At 36.6% G+C, this 22,617-nt stretch overlaps 1 protein-coding gene across 8 annotated transcripts in view; it reads left to right on the forward strand.

The window, feature by feature from the left end:
• Nucleotides 1–22,617, forward strand: part of GTF2I (general transcription factor IIi) — a 93,125-nt gene that overhangs the window by 22,867 nt on the left and 47,641 nt on the right. For all 8 annotated transcript variants that reach the window (XM_012640308.1, XM_012640312.1, XM_012640310.1 and 5 more), the window contains exons 6-8: nucleotides 3,277–3,331; nucleotides 3,821–3,864; nucleotides 15,514–15,591. In XM_012640308.1, coding sequence (XP_012495762.1) covers nucleotides 3,277–3,331; nucleotides 3,821–3,864; nucleotides 15,514–15,591 — 177 coding nt within the window. The remainder of the gene's footprint in view (nucleotides 1–3,276; nucleotides 3,332–3,820; nucleotides 3,865–15,513; nucleotides 15,592–22,617) is intronic.

Below are 22,617 nucleotides of genomic sequence, written 5' to 3' on the forward strand. Positions count from 1 at the left end.
GGTGGGGTCTCGCTCTTGCTCAGGTTGGTCTCGAACTCCTGAGCTCAAACAATCCGCCCGCCTCGGCCTCCCAGAGTGCTAGGATTACAGGCGTGACCCACTGCGCCCGGCCGAAGTTAGCTTTTTTTCAATGAGCAGAATTTACTTGAGGTTCATCAAAGTTGTTGGGTGTATCAATAGTTCATTTTTATTGCTGATCATTAAGCACTCCATTGTATGAGTGTATTACCTGTTTATCCATTGATATTTTGAGTTTTTTCTACTTTTGGTTGTTAGGAATAATGCTACTGTGAACATACTTGAACAAGTTTCTGTCTGGACATAGACCTTAATTTCTCTTGGTTATGTACCTAGGAATGGAATTGCTGGATTGTAGGGTAAATTAATACTTAACTTTTAAGAAGCTGCCGAACTGTTTTCCAAAGTGGCCACACCAATTTATATTCCCACCAGCAGTGTCAGAGGGTTCCAGTTAAGGGGTATGAAGTGGTGTGTCATTTTGGTTTTTTCATTTCCCTAGTAACTGTTGATGTTGAGCATCTTTTCATGTGCTTATTGGCCATTCATATAATTTTTTTGAGAAATGTCTATTTAGAGCCTTTTCCTGTTTTTAAGTTGGGTTTGTCTTTAGAGTTGTAAGACTTTTTTAATATAGTCTTGATAGAAGTCCTTAATTGATAGATAATTTGCAGATATTTTCTCCATTTCTTTGAGTTGTCTTCACGTGCTTGATCCTTTAAGGCACAAAACTTTTAAATTGATGAAATCCAATTTATTCTTTTGTCACTCGTGCTTTTAACTTCCTATCTAAGAAACCATTGCCTAACCTAAGAGCATGCAGATTTGCCTTGTATGTTTGCTTCTATAAGTTTTATAGCTTTAGCTCTTAAATATAGATCATAGTTCATTTTGAGTTAATTTTTGTAAATTTTACAAGGTAAGGGTGTAAATTCATGCTTTTGCTTGTGGATATCCAAGCACAGTTTGCTGAAAAGACTTCTCTCCCTGGATTGCCTTGTCATGTTTGTTGAAAGTCAGTTTACCCTATGTTTATTTCTGTGCTTTGTACATAGCAGCTTGTGTTGTGTAAGAATCAAGACAGTTTGCTCCTTCCTTTGCTGTCAGAATGCCTTTTATTTGTTACTCTTGTTGTTCCCTAGAATATTAATGTTGAATAGGATTGACCATAGCCCAGGTATCACCTTGTGATATTAGGAGGAAAGCATTCAGTCTTTTCACCATTAAGTAAGATGTTAGTAGTAGGATTTTTGCGTATGTCCCTTTTGAGATTGTGAAAGTGATTTGTCATTTTTATATTAAAATTCCGACTTAAAAGTTTTTGAAAAGTTAATTTTTAAAATTGGTTTAAAAATTGTAAATACTTATTGTGTAAAACATGATGGTGTATACATTGTGGAATGGCTAAGCCAAGTTAATTAACATATCCACTATCTCACATACTTATATTTTTGTGAAAATTCATACGTTTTTGTGATCAATATTTTTTTCCTGAAAGTGTTTTAGATTGGCCTAGTCTGCCAGTTACATTTTGTGAAGTCTTTTTTTTTTTTCTAGAAACTTATTTTGAGACTTGGGCCTGGTTGGTAATTAAAAATTAGTTTTATAGAGTGTTTTATAACAAGTGTCCCAAGTGCATAAGTTTGCGTGAGTCAGCTTTTTGCTTTACCAACTCTCAAGGTATAATTAAAATGTTGTCATTGTGATGGTATTTTATTTTCCAGTTTGTTTTAAAACTCATACAAATTTATGCAGTTTCATGTACAGCAGGGAAAAAAAAAAAAACTCATGCAAATTTAATGAGGTATAATTGACACGTGACAAATGACAAGTACTTAAGGTACACAGTTTGGTCAGTTTTGCCCTGCGAAACCATCTCCACAGTCAAGATGAGGAACATCTCCTTGTTCCCAGGTTCCCTCAGGCTCGTTGGTGTTTCTTCCTTCTGCTCCTGCCTGCTCCATTCCCAGGCAACCACTAATGTTCTTGCTGTCACTATGGATTTGTTTGCATTTTCTAGATTTTTATATAAATGGAATCTTACTATATGTACCTTTTTTTTTTTTTTTTTTGGTCTGACTTCTTATTTTTTAACTTATCCATGTTGTTTCATGTATCAATAGTTCGTTGTCTTTTTGTTTTTTTAAAGAGACCGGATCTGTCCCTGGGTAGTTTTTGTCATTTTTTAAGAGATAGGATCTCACTATGTTGTCAAGCTGGTCTCGAACTCCTGGCCTCTAGTGATCCTCCCACCTCAGCCTCCTGAGTAGCTGGGATTACAGACCCGCACCACCACATCTGGGTCCATTTGCTCTTTTTTAATTGCCTAGTAGTATTTCAGTGTTTCCATTTTTATCAGTATTATGATATATCATAATTTGTTTATTCATTCACCTGGTGATAAAAATTTGGGTTGTTTATATTTCTTGGCTGTTATAAAGAAAGCTGCTATGAATATTTGAGTGCAAGTCTTTATCTGGACATATGTTTTCATTTCTTCTGGGTAAATGCCTAAAATTGAAAGGGCTGGATAGTCTGGTAGTTGTAGGTTTAACTTTTTGAGAAACTACCAAACTGGTTTTTGAAGTGATCATTCCATTTTACATTCCCACCAGCAGTGTATGAAAGTTTGAATTTTTCTACATCTTCATCAACATTTGGTGGGGTCAGTCTTTCTCTTTTTCTTTTTCCTTTTTTTTTTTTTTTTTGCAATTTTTAAATTGAGGTAAATTCACATAACATAAAATTTACTATGTTAAAGTGTACAATTCAGTGGTTTTTAGTATATTTATAAGTTGTACAACTGTCTAATCTCAGAACATTTCTATCTCCCCAGAAAGAAACCTCATACCTGTGCAGGCCCTCCTTTCCAGTTCTTCTGAGCCAGATGTATTCTTAATCGCAATCTGTATCATCATTTATACATCAGTCTTTTTCTGCTTCTTCTACCTTTCTAGAGAAATGGCATATTTCTGTATTCCTCTCACTGACAAAAATAAGAGCTTTTTCATTAAAAGAAGGGTGCTGGTGGGTGAAGGAATGAAAAGCTGTTAGATGATTGTCATCACTATTTATCTACCTTACAAGAGAGAGCAAAATATATACTGTTTTATAACTAATGCAGTGCTTTTTCTAGTATAACCCAAAGCTGCAAAACCCAACTCCACCCCTGGTTATTCTATATTAAAGCTTTCAGAAATATTAGTTATATTTGAAGTGTTAAACAAAACTAAATCTAATTTTTTTTTTTGTACACAGGTGGTCGTGTGATGGTATCAGATGCTGAAAGGTCAATACTATCTCCAGGTGGAAGGTAAAACCTAATTTCGTCACTACTGTTAGACTACCACACCTCACAAAGTCTTAGCTTTTAGATTATTGGGATATTAGAATATTAAAAATGCCTTATGTCACACATCGCAAAGTTTAATACACAGTTAAATCATTTGGGGATCTTGTGAAAATGTGCTTTTTGACTTGGTCATTTTGAATAGTAGTGTTTCCTAGGTGAAGCTGATGTGATTGACCACACTGTGAATCAGAAAGCCTTAAAGTGGAAAGTTAATATGCTACCCTATAGGATTTATTTTTTTCTCAAAAGGTACATTGGAATTATAGTTCTAAATTCAGTTGACAACTCTTATTTGTGCAAGAAATAAATGTGTGAATGTTAAGTGGAGGCAGTTTTGCACTCACTTTGGTCGAGTGAGTGAGTGTATACTTTGAGATCCAGTGCATTTGAATACTACGTGAGCGGCTTTCGCCACTGCATAGCTTGATCAGGGTTTCCTTCTCCTTTCAGTTGTGGTCCCATCAAAGTGAAAACTGAACCTACAGAAGATTCTGGTATGTACTAGTGCTTTTAGAATCAATTGTGAATTTAAGGAAGACTTTTCCTTGGGTTAGAAGGTATCTTTTTGACTCAGTTATTGTATTGTTTTGATGAGAAGTGGGCAACCACTACAAATTCCAACTGTGACATTATTTGTTAATGTTATCATATTATACTAAAACCTAAAAAGAGAATTTGCTTAATTTCTAAGTTCTTTGCTAATTACATGTTTATAGATTATACAGTTATATAAGCATATAATGTTAAAGGCCAACTAGTTCTATAGTGCTTTTTAAAAAAAAATCAGTATAATACCCTCTTAATCTCCTTTTTACCTTTGCACTCCCATTTTCTACACTCCATGGAAACCATTTTCAACTCTAAGGTGTTTTTGGTATTTAATTCCTTATTTTTAAATATCATGCTTGTTGTGTTATTTCATACAGGGTTTTTTTGGGGGTAGATTTATTGAGGTATAGTTTATATAACATAAAGTTCACCTGTTTTAAGTATGAAATTCTGTGATACTAAGTAAATTTACAGTTTTGCAGTGATCACCACAATCTCATTTTAGAACATTTCCATCATCCCACATAGAAACCTGGTGTCCATTTATTGTCACTCCCTGTTCCCATAACTAATCTAGTTTTAGTTTTTATAGATTTGTCTTATCTGGACATTTCATATAAATAGAATTATACACTATATATGGTAGGTATATTGCATAATTCTGATCATGTTTTGAGACTCATTAAAAAATGATTTAGCGTTTATGAGTAGTTTATTCCTGAATATTATTCCCTTGTATGGATAATACTACCTTTTCTTTATCCATTTATCATTTGATAGACATTTGGGTTGTTTCCACTATTTAACTATTTTAAATAAGACTACTATGAACATCCACATATGCATTTTTGTGTGGAAATTTTTTCATTTCTCTTGGGTAGATAAGTAGGAGTGGATTGGTGAGTTCTATGGTCACTCTGTGTTTAACTTGCAAGGAACTGCGAAACTATTTTTCAAAGTGGCTATACCATTTTATGTTCCCTCCAACAGTATAGGAATGTTTCTGTTTCTCCTTATCTTGGCCAATACTTTTTTTTTTTTGAGACAGAGTCTCACTCTGTTGCCTGGGCTAGAGTGCCATGGTGTCAGCCTAGCTCACAGCAACTCAAACTCCTGGGCTCAAGCAATCCTGCCTCAGCCCCCTGAGTAGCTGGGACTACAGGCATGCACCACCATGCCCGGCTAATTTTTTCTATATATTTTTAGTTGTCCAATTAATTTCTTTCTAATTTTAGTAGAGGTGGGGTCTCGCTCTTGCTCAGGCTGGTCTTGAACTCCTGAACTCAAACAATCCGCCCACCTCGGCCTCCCAGAGTGCTAGGATTACAGGCCTGAGCCACCGCCCCGGCCCTTGGCCAATACTTTTGTTGTTTAATTTTTTTTTTCCCCCACTGTCCACAGTATTTGTTAATTGTTTATTTATCAAGAGAAACTGTTCCTCAGCCCACATATTCATAGCTCAGGAACACAGGTCAGTGACAAACTTCTGTGTAATTCAACCCAAAGAAGTTTTTTATATTCCAGAATCACTTTGCACTTTGAAAGATACCAGGCTTCCTCATTGCCTCACAATCTTTCATGGAATCATAATTTCTGCAGAAATCCATGTATGCCTTCTTTCTTGGTTCAGCCACAGCAAACTAATAGAGAGCTGCAGTCCCCAGGGATACGATGAATGCTGCAACAGTGTGAAACCGTAGATATGCCTGGCTGGGAGACCATATCAGAGCATTGGAAGCCATGGTAGTTACTGTTCTTGGTGGATATGCCAACCTCAACACATCCTTCCCAGCTGGTGGAGAAATGAACTGCCTTTTTTTTTTTTTTTAAGAGATCAAGTCTTGCTCTGTCGCCCAGACGGTAGTCCAGTGGCACAATCATAGCTCACCACAGCCTCAAACTCCTGGGCTCAGGCTATCCTCCTGCCTCAGCGTCTCAAGTAGCTGGGACTATAAGCGTGTACCACTATGTTTTTTTGGTTTTTGTGGAGATGGAGTCTCGATATATTTCCGAGGCTGGTCTTGAACTCCTGGCCTCAAGCAATCCTCCTGCCTTGGCCTCCTAAAGTGCTGGGATTACAGGTGTGAGCCAGGGCACCTGGCCTTGTCTGTCTTTTTTATTATAGCAATCCTGGTGGGTGTGAAGTGGTATCTCATTGTGGTTTTTCTTTCTCAGTTTTTTTAAAAACTGAGCAGAAAGCAGAGAGTTCCCATATATCCTCTGCCCCACACACATATAGACTCCCCCCAACTATGGACATCTTTCACCAGAGTGGTACATTTGTTACTATCTGCAAACTATGTTGACCCATCGTTATCACCCAAAGTGAATAGTTTACATTAGGGCTTTCTCTTGGTATTGGACTTGCTGTGGGTTTTGACTAATGTATAATGACATGTATCCATCATTATAATATCACACAGAGTAATTTCATTGACCTAAAAATCCTGTGTGCTCCACCTATTCATTCCTCCCTCCCTCCCCCGAACCTTATCTTTTCACTATCTCTGTGGTTTTGCCTTTTCCAGAATTTCATATATTTTGGATATCGTAGTGATTTTAAATTGCATTTCCTTAATGATTATTGATGTTGAGCATCTTTTCATGTGTTCATGTATCTTCTTTGGTGACATGTCTATTTAAATGTTTTGTCTATTTTTAAATTGGGTTGGGTTTTTTTTTTCTTTTACCTGTTGTAAGAGTTCTTTATTCTGGATACAAGTCTTTTATCAGAAATAAGATTTCACGCATATTTTTTCTAATCTGTGGCTAGTTGTTTCATTTTCTTTTTGGTTGTGTCCCTGAAGTACAAAGTTTTTAATTTGATGAAATTGAGTTTTTCAAGTGTTTTTTTTTTTTTTTTTAATTGCTTATGTTTTTGGTGTTGTATCTAGAAAATCCTTGCCCAACCTAAGATTACAAAGACTTACACTTAGGTTTTCTTCTTGAAGTTTTATAGTTTAGCTCTTAGTTTAGGTGTAAGATCGATTGTGAGTTGATTCTTGTGAATTTTGTGAGGCTAGGGTGTAAATGCATCATTTTGCATGTGGATATGCCAGCACCATTTGTTGAAAAGACCGTCCTTTCTTTCTGCATTGGATTGCCATAGCACCTTTGTCAAAAATTAACTGACTTCAGCACTCTCAATTCTATTCCATCAAACTAATGCCCATCGTTTTGTCACTACCATGCTGCATTTCATGTAGATTTAATATTTGGGTATATTTATCTATTATGATACGGAAAAGGAGGATATGATTATTTTACAACTTATTCGCGATTCTTCTTCCCTTTTTCCACTTTTATCATATAATTAAATTGATTTTTATTGTTTGAGTTCTTTCAGATCTGATTTGGACATTTAACTTGATATTTGCTTGCATGCTCCCCCCTCCCCCAGACAGGGTCTTATTGCGTTGCCCCAGCAGGATTGCAGTGGCGTCATCATAGCTCACTGCAACCTCAAACTCCTGGGCTCTCAAGTGATCCTCTGCCTCAGCCTCCCAAGTAGCTGGGACTACAGGCGCACACTACCACTCTTGGCTAAGTTTTTCTATTTTTTGTTGGGATGGGGTCTCGCTATGTTGCTCAGGCTGGTCTCAAACTCCTGACCTGGAGCGAACCTCTGTGGCCTCCCAGAGAGTTAAGATTATAGATGTGAGTTACTGTGCCTGGCCTGCTTTCTTGTCATATTTCATTTCTAGGACACAGGTGTTTTGGCTTATTTAAGAACATATAGCTCTTCCTGACTTGATTATAATTTTATTAGTACTATTTTTTGTTACCCCAGGTCTATGTTAAGAGAATGAAGGCAACTTCATCTTTTAAAAATAATACATAATTTTAAAATGTCATTGTATTATTACTAGTAAGGAAGTTTATGATTATCCTTGGTAATTGGAAATGAAAAAATGGATATTTACAGTATTTACTTATTAAAGGAATATATAAACTATATAAGCTGCCCAGAGGATATATGTGAGGTCCAGAAATATTCAGTTGTACAAAACACAATTTCACATCATTAAAAAATAGTAATGTCTCCTGGTTTAACCTCTGATAGACAATGTGTGTGTTACATCTGGGTGCTCACTGTTGCAGATCCTGCCATTGTGTGGCTTTTACTATGGTTTCAGATTAGTTCAAAAATTATCTTACATAGTGATTTTCAGATATAGGATTTGTCTAGAAACACAAAGATGATTTTATTAGAAAATCTCAATCACTTTCTCATGTTACTGAGCTAATTAGAAATAATACATCATCTGGGTAGGTGATAAAAAGGCAGCAGAATCCTTACTATAAATGGTTGGAATATTATATATAATCGTAAATGCCAGCCTGTCATTATGTTTAATGGTGAACCTCTAGAAGCACTCCCCATGAGACAGAGCTGCTTACTTTTACCAGTTACTCACCAGTGTTCTACGATGCATAAACCAGTACGAATAGTGATTGTAAATGATGAGCATCATCTTCTTTTGCTGGTTATATGACTATATAACAAACAGAATCATCTAGAAAGCTAATAAAAGCCAAGCATTTATAATCTGATATTATTTCAAGTAGTATTAAAATTCAGATATAATAAAATTTTAGATTAAAAGCACTTTGAAAAATTTTAATGTTCTTGAAATGCTTTCTGAGCATTACATTTGACTAAAAACCTGAACATTTTGTATGACAAAATCAGCTAAATGTGTCAGTGGACACGTAAGAGATGGGGTATATCTATTTGCAAGACAAATGACAAAAGGTTCTATTATTTGACTTACAAAGAGCTAATGCAAAAAATAAATGACCAAAGATTCAAGAAACGAGAAAATGCTCAATCTAGTTTAAAAAATAAGGATAGTAGAATGATGTTTTATACCTTGCAGATGGGTAAACATTAAACTTTGCCCATGCCCAGTCTCAGCAAAGGGTTTGGAGAGACAGGTTAAAACGTTCTTTATGTTCATATAGATTGTTGCTGCCTTGTGGATGGTACATTTTAAGATGCATGTATTCTTTGACCAATTGTTGCCTTACAAAAATGATAATTAACATATAGCTCCATTAATGAAATTCTAGTTGCCAGTAAACACAGTGTCATAGATCTGTATCTATTCATATAGAAATACCTATAAAATAAGAGAAAGGCAAGATATGGAAGACATAATATTCTTTAAAATTTTTGTTTTTAAATAAGTTACATTTTGAAACAATCGAAAGCTAACAATACTTCTATGTACAGTGTAAGGAATTTTTTCCTGAACCATTTGACAGTTGTCAATATGATGCTCTATGCTGTACTGTTTCTGTATGTAATTCTTTTTTTTTTTTTTTTTATTTCAGCATATTATGGGGGTGCAGATGTTTAGGTTACGTATGATGCCCTTGCCCCGCCTCCGCCCCGTATAATTCTTTTTTTTGAGACAAAGTCTCACTCTTTTTGCCTGGGCTAGAGTGCCTAGCTCACAGCAACCTCAAACTCCTGGGCTCAAGGGATCCTTCTGCTTCAGCCTCCCAAGTAGCAGGGACTACATGTAGGCATGCACCACCATGCCCGGCTAATTTTTTCTATATATTTTTAGTTGTCCGATTAATTTCTTTCTAATTTTTAGTAGAGACGGGGTCTCGCTCTTGCTCAGGCTGGTCTCGAACTCCTGAGCTCAAACAATCCGCCCGCCTCGGCCTCCCAGAGAGCTAGGATTACAGACGTGAGCCACCGCGCCCAGCCCTGCCCCGTATAATTCTTAACAAACAAGGACATTGTCCTGCATAACCGTGGTACAATAAGCAAAATAAGGAAAGTAAATTACTCCCATATATACATTCATACATTTACATCTGTATTTATTTGTGTCCTTTCTATATATTGAAGGCCAAAAGCTTATACCTATATGTTTAGTTCCACTCTTAACACCTCAGGGCTTGTATTTACCATTCTCTTCTGTCACAGAAGCGTGGCACTCAGATATTCTCAGTGTATGTCTTCATTTCATTGTTTCCCCTGGATTTAACCCATGTCTCGTTGCCTCCTGCTGCTCACCCTCCTCACCTTGCTTACACTCACACTTCCTGTTGAGCTGTGGCCACCCTTGCCTGCCCCTCGTCTGCCTCTGTCTGCCCAACCCTTTGCTGAGCTTTCCTGCCCCTGATCAGTGTCCTCCTCCCTCTGTCATCCTCCCTGGCACAGCTGCCTGCCTTGCTTGGTCCTTTCTAAAGGCATTTGGAGTGAATTGTTGGGGAAAGGGGAAAGGCTGTATTGTATTAACTTACGTGTGTGCATGCATGAATGTGTGAATGAGAACTTTTATGTGTGTAAGTGTTTTCTGGGAGATCTGCAAGAAAGTTAGTGTTCTTTTTTGTTTTTTTTGAGACAGAGTCTCAGTCTGTTGCCCTGAGTAGAGTGCCGTGGCATCAGCCTAGCTCACAGCAACCTCAAACTCCTGGGCTCAAGCAATCCTACTGCCTCAGCCTCCCGAGCAGCTGGGACTACAGGCATGTGCCACCATGCCTGGCTAATTTTTTCTATGTATATATTTTTGGTTGTCCAGATCATTTCTTTCTATTTTTTAGTAGAGACGGGGTTTCTCTCTTGCTCAGGCTGGTCTTGAACTCCTGACCTTGAGCAATCCACCTGCCTCGGCCTCCCAGAGTGCTAGGATTACAGGCGTGAGCCACTGCGCCCGGCCCATTTTTCTTCTATTAACACATCTCTGAGTTCATTACATAGACATCTGTAGTATTTCATGGTATGGACATACCATATTTTTAAACCAGTTCCATATCTATGGAAGTTTAGACCATATCAATGGATATTCTATACTTTGTGTTCCGCACTTTTCTTCATTCAACAACTTATCTTTGAAATCATTACATATTAGTATTAAATATGTAAATATTTTCATTATTTTCTTATAGCTATATATTTCAGATATTACAGTGTAATATCCATGGTATGGATGAAAAATATTTTTTCACTAGTTATGTATACATGGAAATTTAAGCCACATTGATGGAAATTCTAACCTTTTTATTATTTCAATATATGCTGCAATGAATATACATTACAATTTATATGCAGTATGATAAATTCCTAGAAATGGAATTGCTTAGTCAAGGACATGGCTGATTTTATGTAGTAGTCTTCCACGGTGGTGGTGCCTGTTGACATTTTTACCAGAAATGTACACACATGCCAGTTGTAATAATACTTGCTAATGAAATTATCAAATTTTGATATTAGTCAGGCTAATAGCAAAAAGAAAATGATGTTTTAGTGTAGTTGAGAATTTATCTTAAGAAACTGAATATATTTTATACCTTTAAGCTCTCTAATCCTACCTTTTAGCCTTTTCCATGTTTTGTTCTTCTTGCCTGTTATCTATTTGTAGGAGTTTTATCCTAGGGAATATTTTTTTTTTTTTTTGAGACAGAGTCTCACTGTGTTGCCCGGGCTAGACTGCCATGGCATCAGCCTAGCTCACAGCAACCTCAAACTCCTGGGCTCAAGCAATCCTACTGCCTCAGCCTCCCGAGCAGCTGGGACTACAGGCACGCGCCACCGTGCCCGGCTAATTTTTTCTATATATATTTTTTTAGTCGTCCAGATCATTTCTTTTTATTTTTTAGTGGAGATGGGGTCTCGCTCTTGCTCAGGCTGGTCTCGAACTCCTGACCTTGAGCGATCCACCCGCCTCGGCCTCCCAGAGTGCTAGGATTATAGGCGTGAGCCACTGTGCCCGGCCTGAAAGTTAGTGTTGAATTGTCCTTTCTCAGAAAAGGTATTTGAATTTTTTATACTGTTTACTTGTTTCACAGAGGTTTTTCTTTTTTTCTTTCTTATTCCACAGGAAATCTCGGTTTTTTGTTTAGTTTTTAGCTGATTGTCATCTATATATTCTTTATTTATTCTGCAAATTCTTTTAAGATTTTTATTTTTTACATTTACATTTACAGTCAGGGTCTGCTCAGTAGACAGAAGCCATACAAATTATTTGAACAGAGAATATTTAATGTTAATATTATTAACTAGTTATAAAGTTAATTTGTAGCCAAAAGGAGAAAAGTAAGGTATCATGTAAGTAACAATTCTATGAAACGGCTGCCACCTTAAGCTTTAATTTTGACTTATGGATGGCATAATGTTTGGCTAGTACTGGTCCCTGAGGGGCATGTCGAAGCTGGCTCTGGTAGTATTGGAAACGTTACAGACCGGGCCCAGCTGTTGCGATGGGAAGGGCCTGCTTTTGCTAGCCTTGTCTCCCTGTAGTGTTCCCTGGTGGCAGAGGCTAACAGGACGCCAGTGGGTGCACAGAGACTGAGAAGGCAGGCTGCAACAGAGACAACTTAATGACTGGCTCAGGCTACTCCCCTTTGGCTACTCAGCATACATACACACCCTTCTCCAATATTTGAACTTCTGTATAGCAGCAAAACAGCTGTTCCCCTCAAATGAGATGTAACTTTCCTTCTTACAGGGAAATCCATTTTTGTCCTCTCCTCAAAATGGGGAGACACAGTGCTCCAACAGCCATTATATCCATTTCTGGGAGACTGATTTACTATCCTGTCATAAGCTATATTACTTAGTCCTCAAATTCAGTCCTCACCTTTGGCACTCAAATTATTCTCTTATCTAAAGGATAAGTGGTAAAGTAAACCTCCAATAGAACTGTAACTTAATAATGCACAGGAGAAGAGAGGAAAGTTAATATATGCAAATATATAATATTTTCACAGACACAGTCATAACAAGCAAGGAAGGACTTGCGTACCTGCTACAGTTCACATTTCTGCAACTCGTCACAATTTTTTTGATTTACCTTTTTTAAAATTGGTACATAAAATTTGTATATATTTTTGGAGAGTACATGTGATATTTGTTACATGCATAGACTCTCAAGGTATTTAGGGTGTCTGTCACCTGAGTATTTATCACTTCTATGTGTTGGGAACACTTCAAGTCTTCTAGCCATTTTGAAATATACAACACATGGTTGATAACTATAGTCACCCTAATCTGCTATCTACTGGCACAAAATTTATACCTTACTTAGTTCACTACCCAAGACACTGTGTTTCCTTTCCCTTCAGACAGGACCTTAGCTGGGTAAGGTTCTTTAACTGATTGGGGTGACCAAAACCTTCATTCCTGAAGGATCTGAATCCCTAGTGAATCTGCCTTTTCTCTTTGCCTTAATTTTCCGTTAACTTTTTCTGATGAATACAGAAATACTAAGAGGCAGCCCATGGAATCCCCCAGGTTCCAGATATAATGTTCTCTGCCCCCATTATATAGTAGGAAAACAATTTCCCCTTGGTAAATGTGGGCAGTAGAGTAACTCCATTCTTCGCTCATTGCTTCAGGGATAAACATCCTTTTGTATATCAAGCTGATTCTCTTTTTGAGCTATTTCTCTAGTTGAAAATATTCTGGCCAAAGTTTCTCAAGTCAGATAGCACCAATTCATTATTTAGTTCATTATGGGATTGGTATGATTATGGTTTAATGTCTTAGTCTGAAATGTGTATTATATTTCCATCCATTGTTCATTTCTTAAACTTGTTTGTGGGTAATCTACTCCTGGGATGGGGGAAGAGAGAGAATTTAGGACCTGCAATCATACGATAAAATTAGCGAGCCTGTGCCTTCATACATGCTTCTCAGTGTCTCTCCCCCCACACGCCTGCACAGGAAGGCTAGAGTGGGCTGGAGTCAGACATTTCCCATCCCCTGGGGGTCAGTTAGGCTCTGATTAAATAGTTTCTCCTGGCCAGACGCAGTGGCTCACGCCTGTAATCCTAGCACTTGGGGAGGCCGAGGCAGGAGGATTGCTTGAGCTCAGGAATTCAAGACCAGCCTGAGCAAGGGTGAGACCCGAGACCTGGTCTCTATTAAAAATAGAAAAATTAGTGGGGTATCGTGGTGCCTGCCGGTAGTCCCAGCTACTCAGGACGCTGAGGCAGGAGGATCACTTGAGCCCAGGAGTTTGAGGTTGCTGTGAGCTAGGCTGATGCCACAGCACTCTAGCCCAGGCGACAGAGTGAGACTCTGTCTCCAAAAAAAAAAAAGTTTCTCCTGAGGGCAGGCCTTGTGAACAGGAGCAGAATGCTCTGGCTTACGGGAAAATGGTTTTTTTTCCTTCTTCCTCTGCTAGAAGCATGAAGGTTCTTGCTGAAATTTACTGTGAAAACCTGGTAGAGCTCCCAGAGGTAAAACTCAAAAAAGTATGGGTCCCCTGTGTGTGGCTGGCTCCCTCTGGACTTCTCCATACCCAGCCTCAGAAGTTCATCAATCTGGTCTTCTGGCCCCAGCACTGACTCTGCTCCTGTTGTAGGCTGTGACTCCCTGTGTTCACCTGTCTATCTCTAGTCTTGGGGACAGCGGTTTGCCTGTGTCCACACCTCTTCTTCAGTTTGAAGAAGAGGTGTCAGTATTTCAGTCGTTCCTCTTTTTATTGTTAGGATGAGTAGCAACTTCCAAGTTCCTTACATGCGGAATGGGAAACTAGAAGTCTCATACGCTGAAATTGGTGTATCATTTCTGTAAGCTCCAGTTGTATGACCCTATCAGGCTGTCCAGGAAGGGTTGTTTTTGAAGAGTATATGGATATTATTTTCTTTCTTAAAGATTTTTATTGAAGTATAATATAAAGAAAAATGTGCAGAACATAACTGTACAGGTCAATAAGGAAATTATAGACACTTATATAACTTTTTTTTTTTTTTTGAGATGGAGTCTAGCTCTGTTACCTGCCCGGCTAGTTTTTCTGTTTTTAGTAGAGGCGGGGTCTCGCTCTTGGTCAGGCTGGTCTCAAATTCTTCAGCTCAAGCCATCTTCCTGCTTTGGCCTCCCAGAGTGCTAGGATTACAGGTGTGAGACACTGCACCTGGCCCGACATTTCTGTAACTTAACATCCACATCAAAATATAGAACATTAGCAACACTCTTAAGAAGGCCCACTCCTGCCTCTCTCTCATTACCCCCTCCCAAAGTCAACCACTTGATAAATTTCTAATATCATAGAGTTTTTTTGCCTAATTTGATTGCCACATAAGTGGAATTATACAATATGTACTCTTTTGTATCTGACCACAAAGATCTACTTCAAATTATCTGTCTGAATTGTGGACAAAACTTTATGCAGTGTGCTTTGTACCCTTGCTAATAAAAGAGATTTATTAGGAAAATAAATCAATGTATCTCATTATTGAAATGGTTAAAAATTGTGCCATCTCTGCTGTGCAATGTTCAATCATTAAAACTGCTGTTTACAAGTGTTTTCCAGTGGTTTGTAAAAGTACTTTTAATATTAAGTAACAATGGAGGATGATTAATTTTCTTCAATTCTAAGGATAAGAACTTGTGTTGGAGAAAAAAAATTAGCAGATAGTTCCAGAATATTAATAGTGGTTAAAATTTTGGCTTGGTTGGGGTTATAGGTGATTTATACTCCCTGCTACCTCTCAAACTTTTGTCCTTTCAAAGTCTTTAAAATATATGTACATTACTGTGCATTATGGGGAGGGCCAAGGGGCTTTCCCAGTTACAGTGTGACTGAATGCCCTGACATGTAATCATATAATTTCATTTGCTTTTGTAGGCATTTCCCTGGAAATGGCAGCTGTGACAGTAAAGGAAGAATCAGAAGATCCTGATTATTATCAATATAACATGCAAGGTAACACTGTTTAATACAATTTTTCTTTCTAAAAGTTATTGGTGCTTAAAATTAAAATTTGTTTATCAATTACCTGAAGTTCTTCAATATTATTTTGTTGATTAGTGGTTGATTGACATATATTTGTAATTTGATCACTAGGATGAAATAAGAATTCAAAAATGAGGAACTAAAATCAACTTTGACTATCTTTAATGGATATGTAAAATAGCCATTAGTGGTCTTAAAAGGATGAGGAAAAGTTGTGACACAATTTAGAATTTAGTTCCAGTTTCTAGTGTTATTTGCAAAGCATGAGAAGTCTTCTGAACCTTTAATAGCTCTATTTATGCAACAAAGATAACTATTCCCCAAGCATCATCCTTATCTTAAAAATCTATAAAATGTAAGACAGTGATAAGTTTTAACTATTTATCCTCTTGTTCCATTATCTTCTTGCTTGATTTTTAGGAAAGAATTAAAGATTATAATACCAAATGCATTATGCTTTTATGCATTGAGGGGTTCTAGTTAGAAGAAGGTTTTCTATTTCTTACAGCTTAATTTTTTGTCATTGCATAATTATACTACATTAAACATTTAAAGTATACAATCTGCTTGGTTTTGTCATGTGCATACCTATTAAACCATCCTCACTGTAACCAAGATAATGAAATATCCATGACCCGCAAAAGTGTCTTTGTGTCCCTTTGTAATTCATTGCCCTCCCCAGTCCTCAGGCAACCACTGATCTGTTTTCTATCATTTTAGATTAGTTTCCATTTTCTAGAAATTGGTATAAATGAAATCATAAAATATGTACTATTTTCTTGGGTCAGGGGAGCAGTGACTTCTTTCATGTCAGATAATGGTTTGGAAAGTCCTCCGCAGTGCTGTGCACGTGGGTAGTTGGTTGCATTTTGTTGGTGATTACTGTTGTGCCTGGGCCACAGTCTGCTTATCCCTTTGTCTGCTGACAGCTATTTGAGTTGTTTCCGGTTTGGGGCTATTACAAATAAAGCTACAGTGAAGGGCTACGTAAAAGTTTTGCTGTGGACATATACCTTCGTTTCTCTTGAGTAGATATCTAGAAATGGAACAGCTGGGACATATGGTAGGTATTTAACTTTTTAAGAAACTGCCAAAGTATTTTTCAAAGTGCTTATCCTATCTTACATTTCCATTAGCGGTGTATGAGAGTTCTGGTTGCCCCACGTCTTTCCAACACTTGTGTTGTCAGTCTTGTTAATTTGAGTCACTTAAGTAGTTGTGTTATGATTCTTCGTTGTGGCTTTAATTCGAATTTGCCTAATAGGTTTATTTTCTTTAAAAAGATAATCTTATCAGTTCTGGAGGATTTTGATAGTGTTTTCAATAAACTCATTTTGGTTTGTAATTATGTAAACGTCCATATACGTATATTAGACCAAGTCATGGTGAATTTCATGTTTTAGCAATCACTTTTGAAGTTTACTGTTCATAATTAGGAATTACATGGCAAAAAGTTCAAGTAATTCAAGTGTTGGAAAATATTTAGCTGTTATTGCAATTGTTGGTACCTTACTAGTTTATTTGCATAAAGTTGTAAATACTGTTTAATGAAATAGTTTGAAATATAGATTCTGTTTAATTTTTAAAATAAAGTCTCTTTGTTTTTGGTATTGTCTTCATTAGCATTGCTGTTATTATCAGCCATGATTGTAGAAACTTTTTTCGCCCCTTCTCAGATTTAAGAGGATGAGTGATTTAAGGTGATGCCTAAGTAAATAAATGGAAATCAGATGTTTGTGGAAGGAAAGACTATCTGAAATGAGAATATATTAAGTGCATTTGAAGAAGGTGAGCTTAGTTTTGTACCTAGCAGGGTGAAAGTATAGTCCATGCAATGTGGATGTTTTTCTTAATAATTGAGTTTTGCCGGGTGCAGTGGCACGTGCCTGTAATCCCAGCTACTAGGGAGGCTGAGGCGGCAGGATAGCTTGAGCCCAGGAATTCAAGACTAGCCTGGGTAATATAATGAGGCCCTGACTCAAAAAAATTTTTTAAAAAATTGAGTTTTGACAATTCTTCATATATTCTGAATAAAAGTCCTTTGTGATATGATCTACAATTAGTTTAGTTTGACAAAGTCCAACTTACTGATTTTTGTGTGGATTGTGTCTAAGTGTCATGTCTTAGAAATCTTTGACTAACCCAGAATCCCAAAGATGTTCTTTTACATTTATAAACGTTATATAGTTTTATACTTAGGTCTTTGCTTAATTTTGAGGTAATTTTTGTTAGCAAAATACTCAGTGCAAGGTACTGAGTTCAAAATTTTGCACATGGCTATCCAATTTTTCTATAGCATCATTTGTTGAAAAGACTGTTCTTTACCTATTGGATTACCTTTGCATCTCTGTCAGTATCTGGAGCGTATTCTATTACATTGATGTATGTATCTATCCTTTCACCAGTATTACGCTGTCTCGAATACTATAGGTTTATAGTAATTCTTGGAATCAGATTATGAGCATCCTCCAACTTTGTTCTTGTTCAAACTTTTATCTCATCCAGCTCCTGTGCTTTTCATAGAAATTTTTAAAAATCAGCTTGTTGGTTTGTTCAAAAAAGCCTGTGGGGATTTTGATGGGGATCATGCTTCATCCATAGATCAAATTTGATTGAATAGCTTAATAATAAGCCTTTCTATTCATGAACACAGTATATGTATCTTATCTGTTTAATTCTTCCATTATCTCTTTCTTTTTTTTTTCTTGAGACAGTCTGGCTCTGTTGCCCTGGCTAGAGTGCCGTGGCATCAGCCTAGCTCACAGCAACCTCAAACTCTGGGCTCAAGCGATCCTCCTGCCTCAGCCTCCCGAGTAGCTGGGACTATAGGCATGCGCCACCAGGCCCGGCTAATTTTTTCTATATATATATATATTTTTTAGTTGTCCAGATAATTTCTTTCTATTTTTAGTAGAGACGGGGTCTCGCTCTTGCTCAGGCTGGGCTCTTGCTCAGGCTGATCTCGAACTCCTGACCTTGAGCGATTCACCTGCCTTGGCCTCCCAGAGTGCTAGGATTACAGGCATGAGCCACCGCGCCCAGCCTCCATTATCTCTTTCATCTGTACTTTGTTTTGAGCTTGCAGATCTTATACATATTTTGTAAAATTTATATCTAAATATTTCATGTTTTTGGTGTTACTGTGAAGGATAGTGTCTTTTACATTTCGGCTTCTATTTATTGCTAGTATATGGAGCTCAGAGTCCTGGGTAGCTGGGGTTACAGACGCATACCTCCATGCCTGGTTGACCTGTTTCTTTTGACCTAGCTAAATTCATTTATTAAGAGCTCTAGTAACTTTTAGATAAAATCGTTGGGATTTTTTTTTTTTTATGTAGGCAGTTGTATCCCCTGTGAACCAAGACAATTTTATTTCTTCCTTTTTAGTCTCTATGTTTTAAATTTCTTTTTCTTGTGTTACTGCACTGATTGAACCTCTAGTTTTATGTTGAATAGTAGTGGTGAGAGCAGACATTCTTACCTTCTTGACATTACGAGGAAATGATTCCATTTGATAACTGTGGGGTTTTGTAGATACACTTTATCAGGTTGATAAAGTTCTTTTGTGTTTATAGTTTGCTGAAAGTTTTTATGATGACTGGATGTTGAATGTTTGTGCATCTGTTGAGATGATTATGTGGTTTTTCTTGTTTAGCCTGTTAAAAATGGTGATTGATGTTAATTTTAAAATGTTGAGATTGGCCTTGTATTTCCTCTGTTATGATATATTATTCTCTTTTATATATTACTGGATTTGATTTTGGTAGTACTTAGCCTAGAATATACAGTTCTATGTTTTTAAGAGATAGTAACCATAGTATGTGTTTTTCTTTTTTTGTGAATGTCTTTACTTGATTTTGGTAATGCTGGCCTCATTAAAATGAGTTGAGAAGTGATAGTTTGGTAGAGTTTTTTGTAGAATTAGTTTCTTTCCTTTCTTAAACGTTTGTTAAAATTTGCCAGTGAAACCATCTTGGCCTTGAGGTTTCCCTAATTGAAAAACTTTTAACTCTGTCCATTGAAAAAATGACTTTCAGGCCGGACGCGGTGGCTCACGCCTGTAATCCCAGCACTCTGGGCGGCCGAGGCGGGTGGATTGTTTGGGCTCAGGAGTTCAAAACCAGCCTGAGCAAGAGTGAGACCCTGTCTCTACTAAAAATAGAAAGAAATTAATCGGACAACTAAAAATATATGGAAAAAATTAGCCGGGCATGGTGGCGCATGCCTGTAGTCCCAGCTACTCGGGAGGCTGAGGCAGGAGGATTGCCTGAGCCCAGGAGTTTGAGGTTGCTGTGAGCTAGGCCGACGCCACGGCACTCTAGCCCGGGCAAAAGAGTGAGACTCTGTCTCAAAAAAAAAAAAAAAGAAAAAATGACTTTCAGCCAGGCACAGTGTCATGCACCTGTAGTCCCAGCTACTGGCGAAGCTGAGGTGGGAGGCTCCCTTGAGCCCAAGGAGTTCAAGGCCAGCCTGGGCAACGTCAATACCCCTCATCCCTTTAAAAAAATTACTTTGAATAGATACAGAGCTATTCAGGTTATCTATTTCATCTTGATTTAGCTTTGGCAGTTCGTATCTTTTAAGAATTTGTTTACTTCATTTTAATTATTTGAATTTTAGGTCATAGAGTTTTGTGCAGAATTAGTATTTTTTATTTAATGTTTGTAAGGTTTATAGTGATACTCTTCTCGTTCTCAATTTGATAATTGTGTCTTTTTTTCTTGGTCAGTCTAGTCCCCTCCTGTCCCCCAAGAAATAACATATAAATATGTAATTGGCCTTTCTTTGGGTTCTCCCAAATTCCCACTTTCCTCTCCATTCTTAAGTTAACCATTGTCATGGAAATTAAGGATTTCTTGATAATGATGTTATGCTTTTACTACATAAATATTTTCACAGAAGTGTCTGTGTATGGATATCCATGCACATACATTTTATATGTACTGTTTGCCGAGTTTTTAAATCTACACAAATGGTGTACTGTGTATAGTATTGAGTATAGTCTATCATTCAATATAAATTTTTAAGATTTATCTATTTTGTCACAAGTAGATTTAATAATATCATTATGGTGGTTACATTGTGTGATTATAATGTAGTTCATTTGTCTGTTCTTCTATGTAAGGACATTTGTGTTTTCTTCTAAAATCTTCGGTATTCCAAAATGGGCTTGCATATGTTTCTTTGTGCATGTCAGTGTTCCTGTAAGATAGTGGTATTCAAATGTGAGTGTTGGGGATGTTTTGGTTTTCATAATGATTAGTAGTCACCTCTAGCGTTTTGAGGATGGGGGTTAAAATATTCTGCCTATCTTAGAGTGAATAAAATCCAAATACATGGCTTTTAAACAACAGATATTTGGAACTATAGTGATATATGAAGGTATGCTGGGCAAATACTAACTAAAAAAATTCTAATTTGGTAATATCAATTTGAGGCCCCTTTAAAACAGCAAGGGCTAAAGAGTAAGATTACATAATATATAAGGAATAAGTCACTAAATTGATATAGCAACTATTAATTTGTATGTACCTAACAATGTATCCTCAAAATGAAAGTAAATAAAGAATTAACAAAATTATGGTAAACTTATAAATCTGTATATTTATAGAAATGTATAATCATTTGGGAGATTTTAACAGATGGTAGCATCTAATACATCAGGCTGATGAATACTTACAGATGTTAAATAGAGTATGTCAGCTCTACAGCTAACAGACATAAGCTAATATACCCAGGAAATAAAATGTTTATTTACAAAGCATGAATCATTTACAAAACTTGACTATGAGCTCGTTCACAGGTAGTCTTAATAAATTCTTAATAAATTACATAATGTAATTAAATTCAAAATCAATAATAAAAGTTAATTAAAATCAAAAACCTATAAAATGGGAATCCTAAGAAACATCCTTGTAATTAAAGAAGACCTCATTAAATATAAGGAGAAAGGAATATTGAGAATGCCACCAGCTAAACTTGTGAAAATTAGCTAGAGCAGTAGTTAGAAGTCAATAGTAGCCTTAGCTAATGTTTCACTTTTGAAACATGTACATAACACATCTTCCTTGATGTGAATTCTGTATATTTTACCCGGGGTTACATGACTAGGAAGTGGTGGATCTGACATTTGAATTCAGGACTCTCCATTCAAAGTCTTGCTCTTAGTTAAAATTCCAAATGCAAATAATTGTTGTATTTTCCATGCATCTGTTTTCTTCCATGACATGTCCTTTGCCTGTAATGTGTAGTTTGGTGCATCTTTGTGAAATTGCATTAGTGAAGCCTTTCAAACGACTTAGGATGTTTTCCAAATTATATTCGGTGATAATGAGCTGGTTTGTGTTCATAGTAACACAGAAACGTGTTTTATGTTAAGTAGCCATTGAAAAACACAATGTTTTCTTTTCTATTTTAAATCAATTAGTTTAATCATTAAAAAGCTTGATGATACATATAAAGGTGTTGTCAGAATCTCTGTAGCATTTTATGAAGGGTAATTTAACCCAAAATACTTTCTATGTTAATAATTGGAAAGAACCTTACTAACTTATTAAAGGTACTTAGGGTTTTGCAAGAAAGGGGGAACTGAATTAATAGCTGTTAGTTTGTCATGTTTCTATTTCAGTGGAGATTCAAGCTTACTGATAGTTGACGTCATTTTAGAGATTCTAAAGAATGTATAACAATTTGGTTCTGCATTTTTTTTCTTTAGTATGACAAAAGATTAAGCGGATATTTGTCAGGGAGGAAACAAATACACTTGTAAAATAAATGTGCATTTATAATCTGTATGAGGTAAAAGTTATAGTTTATTGTTATGAACATTTTACTGTTAAAAAAACCCATATTTACCATTCTAGACATACCATTCCCATTCAATCCATATGTCCAGTCATTTTCAAAATTTCTTTTGACTGTTTATGTGTGAATTTACCTGATTACACTTTTTCCATTCACTAAGACCATAAATGGACACCACTTGTTTCGTCAGTC

The sequence above is a fragment of the Propithecus coquereli genome, unplaced genomic scaffold (genome assembly GCF_000956105.1).
Source record: "Propithecus coquereli isolate 6110/MARCELLA unplaced genomic scaffold, Pcoq_1.0 Scaffold150, whole genome shotgun sequence".
Taxonomy (NCBI): domain Eukaryota; kingdom Metazoa; phylum Chordata; class Mammalia; order Primates; family Indriidae; genus Propithecus; species Propithecus coquereli.